This window comes from Dipodomys merriami, unplaced genomic scaffold (assembly GCF_024711535.1).
Source record: "Dipodomys merriami isolate MVZ:Mamm:240054 unplaced genomic scaffold, mDipMer1.0.p SCAF_286, whole genome shotgun sequence".
Lineage (NCBI taxonomy): Eukaryota > Metazoa > Chordata > Mammalia > Rodentia > Heteromyidae > Dipodomys > Dipodomys merriami.
In genome coordinates this window covers 523,028-535,352 of record NW_027204337.1, presented here as the reverse complement: position 1 = coordinate 535,352, position 12,325 = coordinate 523,028, and the positions used below count along the sequence as shown (strand labels likewise).

Here is a 12,325-nt window from a genome sequence, read left to right as displayed (position 1 = left end):
AGAAGAGGGACAAATGCTTGTGCTCCCTGTCCTGGGAAATATGGTCCTTCTAATAAACCTTATAATAATTTTTCTCCTGTGCCTGCTTGTGGTTCCCTGGGATGGACATGAAGGAACGATAAAAGGATCACAGATTGAAGCCAGGGCATATGAAAGTCTGAGAGACTTATCTCCAATACACTACCAAAGTAGTGGGAAGTGCGAATGTGGCTTAAGTGGTGAACATTAGCATGGAACCAAATAATTTCAAGGTCATTTTCAGACCCTGAGTTCAAGAATCAGGACAGGCACACACATATCAAGTGCATTATATTGTATTCAAATTATGTTTTAACAATTGTTTTTGGTGTACATATATAGGAAATCTCTCTGATATTTTTTTTGTCGGTGTGGGGCCTGAACTCTGAGCCTGGGCACTGTCCCTCTGACCTTCAGCTCAAATCTAGCACTCTACTACTTGAGCCACAGTACACTGCTGGCTTTTTCTGCTTATGTGGTTCTGAGGAATAAAACCCAGGACTTCATTCACGCAAGGCAAGCAGTCTACGACTGAACCACCTGCCCAGCTACTCTCTCTCATTTTAAGTGATGTAATATAGGCTAATTAAATTAGTGGAGAAATTGTAATTTGTCAAGAACAGACACATTAATTGGAGTATATTGGTGCCAGCAGCATTTTGAAAGTTTCAAAAGCCCTAGAAAGTGCAGAGGATGAAAAGAGGATCAATATGTTTATATAAGACATTTTCAAGGAATGTTTACCATTCATTGACTTCAATTCAAAAAACCAAGTTCATAAAGTCATATGTGTGCATACCAGAATCTCTAGGTTCAGGAGTATAAACGCACACACAACTCCTGACTCTCCTTGTCTCAAAAATCAGAGTTTTGTGAGCCACTTTCTGGCACCTGGAGGAACAAGTGCTAATGGCAGCACAAACCTATGAGCTCATAAAATATCATCCACCCCAGACTGGGGAAAGATGGGAAGGGCAGACTCTGGCTAGGAGCCTCAGATCGCTTCCAGTTAAAGCTCCAAAGATCCCCTGAAAAAGAGAAGCTGGGCTTCTACCTCTTGGCTCTGACTATGGAGTGCAAAGCTCTACTTCAGAGCACTTCCAGCAGCAAGGGAAAAGCAAAGTAACCCGGATTTGCAAACTAAAAACACCAACAGTGGGCAAGGAGGGACTGGTGCCTCTTCCCCCCACCCCTGCCTCCCTGATTTCCCCCCACCCCCGACCGCTCCCGCCCCCTCCCCCCCCAACACTTTCAAAGGATCTATACCCCCATAGAAACTACAATTCCCAGAATGCATGCACAATTCACCTAGAGGAAGTGGTCTTGTTACAGGGTTTTGATTGGCACAAGGCACTTGGTCCTAAGTGTGCAAGGATGCCTGGAGACCTTTCTCTTCCAGCTGCGGAATCTTAGGTGAGTTTCTTCTTGAAAATTCAGTTTACCAACATAAATATTGTGAGACCAATTAAAAACACAAATGTATTAGGAGCACTGCATAATTTGGCTTTTTAATTCTTAGTTCTTTTAATATAATTGAGGTTATGAAACTACGTAGTTTTTGTTTTTGTTTTTGTTCAAAAAGTACGTTCTGCAGAACGTAAATTATGTCTCTGTTTTTCCTTAAAGTTTTGAATATCTCCCCTCTCATTTTACAACAGTATTTGCAGTTGGGTGCCAATGGCTCATGCCTGTAATCTTAGGTCTCAGGAACCTGAGATATGAGGATCCCAGTTCAAAGCCAGCCTGGAAAGTTCATAAGTCCTATCTCCAGCTAACTACCAAAAAAAAAAAAAAAAATGGAAGTGGCCTTGTGGCTCAAGTGGTAGAGAGCTCACTTTGAGCTAAAAATGCAGGGACAGCACTCAGGCTGGGTTCAAGCCACAAGATCGACCAAAAAAAAAAAAAAAAAAAAAAAAGGGTACTTGCGGACAGTAAACTGATTGATTCTGGTACCATCATCCCCTGCTCTAATATATATACTGGAATAAAATAACAGAATTTAAAGACAGATATACTTTATTATCTTCGAATTAAATTGATTTCTCAAATTCTACTCATTACTTTCCAAGAAACTCCCAAATTCCATCTATGAAATTTTAAGGAGTTTTTGGTTATTTGTGTCTGAAATTTGTCTTTCCTTATAAAGTTTTTCCCCCCTTTTGTTGTTGGTCCTGTGGCTTGACCTCAGAGCTTGGGCACTGTCTGTGAGCATTTGCTGTGCTGTACTTGCTTTTCTTTTATTAATTGCTTCAGGGGACTAGTGAAAAGTTTCCTCCCAAGGCTTTCTTAAAAAATGGTACTCCTCCTCCAAGACTCTTCAAAAAAAATGGTTGTCTACGTAGATCAGGATGAATGTGGGAGGAGGTAGAGTTCAGGGCAGGTCCATGTTCATGTGAATCTTGATTACTTGCTCCAAACCAGTCTGTTTTTACTTTTCTGTTTTGCATATCCTATTTTGTTTTGATTTTCTACCTCTTCTCAAAACCTAGAAGCTCCTGTCAGCAACTCTAGGCCGCATATCTAGGGGTCTTCAGACTTGTCTTCCCAGACTGTATCCATTACACTATGGAATAAATCTTTTGCCTCCTTTCCTCATATCAGACATTCTAAGCTTGTCTCTTAAGGGTTTGTTGTGATTGTTGATGATCCTTTCCCACATCATGATTTGGAAGGACTGTGTAGGAAATTTTCATGCTTGATATTCATTCCTCCAGTGTAAGGGTTTTCCATCCCTCTTTTAGTGGACCTGAGCTTTTCCTCATGAAAATGGAGATCGTGAGGCACTTTTGGATGTGTAGAGGGCAACATTGGAGCACCTATAAAATATGAAGGAAAAGTTAAAAGTAAGTTCCTGAGAAGCAAGACATAAGGATCAGGTAAAAATGGCTGCTTCCTGGACTAGCTGTGTCCCATAGTTGTTATTGTTCTTGGTTACATTTTTCAAACATTTATTTCTAAGTATTATGTTTATTATACTAGTTTAAATAGAATTTACTTTGTACATTATTTTTGAATTGTTCATTGCTCACAGACGTAAGTGTCATTATTATACAAATATTATATCCTCTTACTTCATTGATCACAGTTATTGACTATTGCAGATCCTGAGGTAGAAGGTACAAGTATGGTAAGGTGTTCAGGGATAGATTATGGTTCTGACTTCCTCTGGAGGAAAAGGTGAACCAATGCAAAAAGATGGATTTATGCATAACACTTGTAGAATTCCTTAGGCAGGAGATGTGGTGCATCCCTCTTGGGTTCCACTATGCCCAGTGATTCCCATGGTTATGATGATCCATCGCCCTGGAGGGCCTGTGAATTTGACACCTTGTCCACAGTTCTGGTGGTAGGAGTCTCCCAGTATGTAAGGCAGGGCTGGTCTCAGAGGAGTGATGTGATAAGTGGTAGCTTGCTTGCTCCGATTTTTTTCAGTTTTTGTGGACAAGCTCACCCTGACATCTTGAGCCTGGCTGCTGCCATGAGGCCTATTAGTTCATAACGCCTCTCACCATCCCATACCTCTGTTTCAGAGACCTGTCCTGTTTCATGGTTTTGTATCATTTACTGTGCAAGCTTGTGTTATGTATCCATACATGCTAGTAGTTGGGCTGGGTATGGTTTTCAAAGGTGGGGTGGTGTTTCCTGCCTCTTGCAGGAACAATTGTGTTCTCACTAACTGCGTGAGTAATCCTAGCTTACTATGCAATCCCCATAACTTACATTGTATGTTCAGTTGATAGAACAATGCTATAATAAGTTTGAGTCTCTGTTTTCTATTGAGGTTCAGAGGACTCTTAGCCATTGCTGCAGATTTTGGGGAATATGGGTTGCCCTCATTATTGCTACCGTGACACTCCTTGCTACTTCCCTCTCCACACTTTACTCCAGTCTGGGGTTTGATAATTTGCTTGAGGTTCAGGAGTTTGTGCTGTCATTAGCCTCTGGGCCTTCAGATGCAAGAACCTGGTCCCAAATATCTGAGAGCAAGCTGGGTGATTGTCCAGACCAGGAGAGCCCAAGAGCCCTGCATTTGTACTCCAAGACCAAGGGATTCTTCTATTAACCCATGTGACTTTATTTGCTTTGCCCAGGTATAAGAGGAGTACAGGAAGAATTCTATTGAAATTGTGACAAATATGCCTGCCTTGAGTCCTCTTACATTGCACTTGTATTTGGGGCTTCTGTGTTGTTTCTCCTAGGGATAAGTTAATCTGTTTGGCTTGAGTTTTTAATCTCTTGGCTTGAGTTCACAAGCGTTTGTACATGACTCTGTTTCTAGAGACAGTTGTACATGGGATATTGGAGTAGTGAGTGCTGGTCCTGTATTTTTAGGAATGAAGCCTAGCAATGTTTGAAGCAGAGCACCCTATGAATAGGAATCTCCATCCTAAATGGACAGACCTTGTCAATTCTGAGAAGCCCTAAAGGCAAGAAGCAGAAAAGCACAGGAAGAGAAAGATGTTACTAGCTTCCCTTGCCTTATGCAAAAATTGTTGCTACTTCCCTGAGCACCAGATTCACGTGGTACTCTTTCCTACACCACTCTCAATCACTTTGTGTTGTTTGAAGATTTAAACTAATTTCCAGGAATTGTGATGCGCTGGATTGAGGAATAAGCCAGTGCATAGTTATCAGAGGGTACCTGAGGCTGTGGTTTGGGATGGTGGGGTAATTGTTATGACTGAAAGTATATATTCATGTAGTAATCCCTAATCTTCTTCTTGATAATTTATTCAGCCTGTTACCACTATGATTTTTAGTATGTCATCATGCAAACTCATGTTAAATGTCCCATCTAAGGATTTGCTAATGCTAGCTCTTATCGCTTGGTTGTGCCTGGTAGTACAGAAAGTATTGGTCAGGGACATTTGGCCTTAAAAGAAAAATCACAGAAGAAAACTTGAGGTTATATGTCTTACTCAAGGTTGTATGCTTTGTAGGTGTTGCTTATGTTCAGGTATGTCACTCCTATATGCAGTATTTTATGTTGTATCTTTAGGATGGCCAAGGTTCTTCCCAAGACTGTTTAGGGAAATGAACATTAAGGACTTCTCAAACCTGGATTTACCTCATCTTTACTCATGTCCCTTTGGCCAAATCATGTTAAATGGAAATTGCAAGACATTGCATAGGTGTGCAATGGGTACAGTGTAATGTGCCATTTGACAACCGTTGTTGAAATATTATAACACAAGAAATCTATTCTGTATACAATTTTTCTCTAACTTTGTATGAAAACTACTGAGTTACATCATACATGCTTTCCCTGGTGTTTAAATATGTAAGTGAATGAGGTAGAAAACAAATTCCAATGGATTCCTAGGATACCTTTGCATAAAAAAAAGCAGTTCCTACATCCCCAAGTATATTCAGTAATCAATACTTTTTGTGGAAATGTGATATGTTTTTGCTTTAAAGTATTCAATAATATTTGTGGGAACATTCATTTTTTCCAATTTAATGTGTACATAAACACAGAAATTAGTTGGTTTAATAATATCTATCTACCAGGAAATGGACTGGATTTGTGTTTCTTGTAGACTTTAATGCTTTGTCTGAGATATGAAAGATTCTTTTAAGACAGCTTTATGGTTTTGCAGTCCATGTACTATGTTTGCAAGAGAAAATTCTGGACCCAAAATCTCACGCATTCATTTCTGAATACGTCATTTGCCTTATATCCCAGCCATGCTTCCAGAGTCTTCTGTTTATTGTCAGCAGCAAGACAGAATGAATGGATCTCTGGTGAGTGTTTTTTTTATTTCTCATTTGTTTTCCATTCCATTATATGAACCTAAAGATGTCCAAGAATTAAAAATACTACAAACCACACAGATTTAGCCTCAAGAACATATTCATAAATCAGATAAAGACAGCTTGTAGATTAGGAGATAAAGATTACTTGTAGGTTTAGCAGATTAAATGGTTATATTCTTTCTAAGTTGAATTCAGATTGGCTTCAGAATGTCTAGGTTTCATCTTGTCATAACATGTAGTCATATCTGTTATGTGATGTAGTGACACCGAGCAGGATACATCTCATGGAAGGTGAAGGGTAGATTGCAACCAGATCTCATCCTCATGAGTAACATTAAACTATCTCAATGAAATTTTGCTGGAATTGCTGAAATAGTGTGGTCATACGTACCATCGTGTGTTCTTAAGGAATGATTAACCTATATGTATTTAAATTACTCTCCATATATACTTCTTGGACTACTTCATGGTCCTGGTCTTACTTGAAGCTGAGGCTATATTTGTTGCTAAACTTTATGGTCTTTTTACAAAATCTTGTTTGTTTTCTAAAGTATCCTCACAAGGTTTCTTTCCTCTATAATCTCTCTCTACTTTTGGTTTTCTACTCACTTGTGTTGGTTATTTTTCTGTTTCTCTCTCTTTGTATCTATCTTTGAATCATTTTTTCTTACTTTTCTCATTCTCTCTTTCCTCCATATGTCTCTCAGTTTTTTCATTTCTTCAATGATCTATCTGGAAACTAGTTTTTCTTAGTGATTATTTTTAGTTTGCTGACATGGCTCTTAGGATTGACATTTTTCTTACACACTGTATAGGAAAATTGTTGCCTAGAGAGTTCTACAGGAATCCAGAAACAAAGAAAATTAGAGAAACACAAAAACATAAACAGATAGACTTAGGGGAAACCAGGGTTCTGAAGGCTCTCTGGCACTTGGTCTCTGGTTGCCAGCAAGCTAGCATAGTACCTTGAGTTCACACAGGGAAGATTCCCATTGATAACATGCAAAATCGAAGTATCTATATTAATATTACAATGTGAGCCACAACAGGTTGTTAGGCACACATGTTTCCTTATTCTCCTGAGACAGAAGCCTGGTGCCCAGAGAAAATGCAGACATGAAGTTCACCTTACCTAGCCTTCAAGGTGAACAGCAACTCAGTTTCAGATGCTATCTTTCCAACAGTAAGGAAAAGGCCTGCACTCCAGTCTCTTAACCCTCTCCAGAATTCTCTTTTAAGCCTTCTGCAGCCAGCTCTCAGTGCTCTCAATGCTGTCAGGCTGGACATCCAACCTCGCAAACCTTTTTTCCCCTTCAGCTCAACTTCAGAGTTCCATACAGAAAAGGACGTCCTTCCTCCAATTGATAAACTATTAGAAAATTTGATTTCACCTGATTCTGTTATCTTTGCTCTAACTTCATTTGTCATGGTACTCAGTTTTTTTTTCCATACCACTACTTTTAAATATTTTCATTCACTGCCTGTATAAGATACGTAGTTTTGATTTAAAAAAATTAATCCAGTGATGAGGATTTCTCTATTAGAAATATCATTTGTTGCAAAATATCACAGAAGTTTGCTCAGGAATTGATTTTGATCTCTGAGGAATTTCGCTATTAACTAATAAAAGTGGAAATATATCTTTAGAGATCTACTGGAGAAATGACTCAGGAATATTTAACACATTTGAGCATTTGGTCATATTTATCATTTTTGTCATTTTGAGTGTTCCCTGAGTCTCTATCAATTTGCCTCCACCTTCCATGAAGGCCTATTAAAATGAAAATCTTCTCAAGGAACATTTTATTCCCCTCCCACCTATATTTTGTATTGTAGAATGTAGAGAAAGTTCACAAAACTTCATGGTAGCAGTTCTTATTTACATAGGAAGGAAATATCAGGTTGTCTATGACCACATTTCAATATTTAGTATTTAAACCAAACATGGTTAACCTAGCATATTTTTATGTGGGAACTAAATCAAATCTTATAAGGGCCCAATAAATCATTAGCTACGTTCTGGAGTACTGTTACTGTTTTTTGAGCGTTCATGTGGACACTGCTTTTCTTTGATCTAGTAATGTTCTATGTTCTGTATCCCATGTGATATCCTGAATGTGTTCTGCTTGCTTATGAGAGTACTTGCTAATAGAAGGTCTAAATAGAATTTATGGTGAAGCAGTAAATGTAAATGCAGAGAAAATATTTGTTTAATTCATTGTTACCCTTATATGTACTAAAATTTTATCAAAAATAATAATACAATTTTTAGACACCACCTTAGACTTAATGTCATCATGCCACATTATTATCCCCTTAGAATTTTTATCTTGTCTTTATTGCTAGCAGCAGAAATGTGTTTGCATTCATTAGGGAATCTGTAACTTTTTATTGGTCTTGGGGCTTGAATTCTGGGCCTGGTTATTGTCCCTCAGCTCTTCAGGTCAAGGTGAGTGCTCTACTACCACTTGAGTCACAGTGCTACTTTCAGTTTTCTGGTGGTTTACTGGAGATAAGTGTCTCATGGACTTTACTGCCTGGGGTGGCCTTGAACCTTGATCCTCAGACATCAGCCTCCTCAATAGCTAGGATTACAGGCATAAGCTACCAGTGCCCTGCAAATCTGTGTATTTTAATGACCAGGTTTATGTATTGTCAAATATTTCTAATTTGCTATTTAATTTTCCCTGTGAAAAAATAACATAGCCAGCTGCAAACATTTTATGTAAGACAAAAGCATACCTGCAGCATAATGAAATTCCAGATTGGAATTCTCATGACCCAGGCCTAATTTCTTGATGCAAATGTGCCATTACAGAAGCTGATGTCATTTGATGATGTGGCTGTGAACTTCACCTGGAAGGAGTGGCAGTATCTGGATCCTGGTCAGAGGACCCTTCATAGAGAAGTGATGCTGGAGACCTATAGCAACCTAATATCCTTGGGTGAGCAAACGTCACTTTTATTTGGAAGGTCAAGTGCTTTTATTTTTGTAGACATTTGACTATGTTATTTAGGTTTAAGATTCCTGTCCATTCCCAGGTAAAGAACTGCTAGTATAAAATGCAGGCAAATTCAGGTCTGGGAGCTTGATGTTGTTTGCCTTTCACACTACTGCTTGAGCCACAACTCCATTTTGGATTTTGTTTTGGGGTATATTCTGTGTTTCTGTGCCCAGGTTGGTTTCAAGCCTGCCTCTTCTGATCTTACCTCCTAAACGTACTGTTACAAGTGTAAGCCTTTGGACCATTACATTTTGTTAAAAAAAAAAAAAAAGATTCCAGTCCATAGGAAGTGTCATTTCTTTCTAAGGGAAACTTCAACTCATTATATGTAACTCAAGAGCTAATTTTATTCTCATTCATTAAGAAGGCAAATTAGTAGTTGGACAAAAGTTCTAAACTATGATCCACTAACAGGAAACTGACTTCCCAGTCTTGGGGGTGATTATTATAGGTGGATCTACAGTCTAGATAGAATATACATTACTACTGTCAGTATTATCTGAAAATCAGTAGTTGAAAGTGTCAAAGTGTGTATTTGTAAGCCAAACCTGACATAGGTTGCATTGCTTCAAGCTTGCAATCCTAGTTACTCTGTAGGCTGAAATCTGAAGATTTTGGTTTGAAGCCAGCAACTGTAGAAAAATGAACATGAGACTCTTATCTCCAATTAACCATTCAAAAACTAGAAATGTAGCCAAGACACAAACTAGTAGAATGCTAGATTTGAGCAAAAGAGCTGAGTCCAAGCCACACATTGGCAAAATAAACCCAAAGCTGCGGGAAAGTACACCATGGAGATGTTAAGAATTGAGAAACCATGGACTGGGAAGGTGCGTCAGTGGTAGAGCGCTTTCCTTGCATGCTTGTGGCCCTGTGCTCGATTCCTCAGTCTGAAAAAAGCAGAAAAAAAAAGCCAGAATTGCGGTTGTGGCTCAAGTGGTAGAATGCTAGCCTTGAGTTTAGGAGGTTTGATACAGCTCCCAGGCTCAGAGTTCAGGCCCCACAACCGATCCCTCCACCCAAAAATAAAACAATTGAGAAACCAGATTTAGGAGCAACCCAGTGAACAGAATGTGTGCAACATTACATTAATGATGACCCAGCAAGATCAGTAGTTCTCCACTATTTCTTATTCACAGGGCACTGTGTTCCTAAACCTATATTGATTGTGAAGCTGGAGCAAGGTGCAGAACCATGGATGAGAGAAGACTCAGAAGAGAATTTCACAGGTGAGTTAAGCATCTTGAATAGTGATGTTGGGTCCAGAGCCCAGTGGGTGTGTTTATCTTGAGCTGTACAGAGCAATATTATTCCTAGTGCCCTGAGTCATGTATGGCAGAGAATTAGGTGATCCTTTGTCTCAAGGAATTGTCAATCCAGAATTCTCGTGGAGACAAACTGAATTTGATGTTCCAGTGTAGTTAATGTTAGCAATTCTTTTTGTCTGTAGAGAAGTCATTCATAAAGAGAAAAAGACAATAATAAATGTAGTGAGATCTCATTTTATTTTAAACTAGTATTTTGCAGGTAGGAGGAAAATAGGATCAGGACAATTTTGTATCAGTGGTGCTGGGCATAGAGGGAGATTCAGAATGGAAGCATTAAGAGTACGGAGATGAATAATTTGAGTAAATATTTCCTTGAGAAAAAGATAAAAATCTGAAATACAGAAAAACATTATTTTCCATTGTAAAATGTCAGTACTACTTTCTTAATTACTACATTGCAGAGAAATATATATATTCTGCATAAAGCAATGCTTTGAAATTTGAAAATATTGTAACAGAATGTGAGGAAATATCTTTACATTAAGGAATTTATGGATCTCATTTATGCTTTTGTCTATTTTTCTATTATTCATTTTAGATGTCCCAGAAATGGATGATGTGATTAGCAGCTGCCAGGAAAGTCCCAAGTATCTCTCTGAAGTAGCAGTCATGAATAGTAACCAAGGGGAGGAAAAAGTGAGACTTATAAGAAGTTTTCATTTGAGCTCCATACAGAAGTCAGAACTGATTAAGAATAATGCGAACTCCTTAGGAATGATGATAGAAAAGGTCACTGGCTGTCAGAGCATGGATATTTTCAGTGAACCTGGTAAGATGTGTGCAGCATATAGTCCTCATGTGTCTTCTGTAGTTGACGAATGTAAACAGTGTGAAAAGTCTTTCACTGAGAAGAAACACCCTGTGGTCCCTCAGAGGACACACACAGGAGAGAAACCTTATGAAAGTAACATGTGTCAAAAGTCTTTCACCCAGAAATCAAAGCTTACTGTCCACCAGAGAACACACACAAAAGAGAAACCTTTTGAATGTAACATTTGTGGGAAATCTTTCATATGCAAAGCATATCTTACTAGACACCAGAGAACACACACAGGAGAGAAACCTTATGAATGTAACATCTGTGGAAAGTCTTTCATCCAGAAATCAAAGCTTACTGTTCATCAGAGAACACACACAAAAAAGAAACCTTTTGAATGTAACATTTGTGGAAAATCTTTCATATGCAAGGCATATCTTACTAGACACCAGAGAACACACACAACAGAGAAACCTTTTGAATGTAACATTTGTGGAAGTCTTTCTCCTGGAAGGCAAATCTTACTAGACACCAGAGAACACACACAGGAGAGAAACCTTATGAATGTAACAAGTGTGGAAAGTCTTTCACCCAGAAATCAAAGCTTACTCTCCACCAGAGAACACACACAAGAGAGAAACTTTATGAATGTAACATGTGTTGAAAGTCTTTCACCGAGAAACCAAAGCTTACTGTCCACCAGAGAACACACACAAAAGAGAAACCTTTTGAATGTAACATTTGTGGAAAGTCTTTCTCCTGGAAGGCATATCTTACTCTGCACCAGAGAACACACACAGGAGAGAAACCTTATGAATGTAACAAGTGTGGAAAGTCTTTCACCCAGAAATCAATACTTACTCGCCACCAGAGAACACATACTAGAGAGAAACCTTATGAATGTAACGTGTGTGGAAAGTGTTTCACCTGGAAGTCAAACCTTAATGTCCATCAGAATACACACAGGAAAGATACCTTATGAATGTTATATGTATGGAAAGTCTTTCAGCCAGAAGCAGACCTTACTGTCCACCAGAGAGCACACACAGGAGAGAAATTTTTATGAATGTAAGATGTGTGGAAAATCTTTCACCAAGAAATCAAATCTTAATCTCCACCAGAGAACACATAATAGAGAGAAACCTTATGAATGTAACTTGTGTCGAAAGTTTTTCACCCATAAAAGAAACCTTACTGTGCACCAGAAAACACACACATTAGAGAGACCTTATGAATATAATATGTGTGGAAAGTCCTTCTCTTGGAAGTCAAGCGTCAATGTCCATCAGATAAGAGACACAGGAAAGAAACATTATGAATGTAACATATGTGGAATGACTTTCACCTGGAAGTCAAACCTCACTGTCCATCAGAAAACACACAGGAAAGAAACCTTATAAATGTCGTATTTGTGGAAATATTTCAGCCAGAAGCTACAACTTACTATCCACCAGAGAGCA

General features: G+C 38.6%; 1 protein-coding gene across 1 annotated transcript in view; it reads left to right on the top strand.

The window, feature by feature from the left end:
• The window catches only part of LOC138838630 (zinc finger protein 420-like), a 54,598-nt gene that overhangs the window by 18,587 nt on the left and 23,686 nt on the right, over positions 1–12,325 (top strand). Inside the window, 2 exon segments of the mRNA XM_070038032.1 lie at positions 9,920–10,009; positions 10,647–10,877. Coding sequence (XP_069894133.1) covers positions 9,920–10,009; positions 10,647–10,877 — 321 coding nt within the window.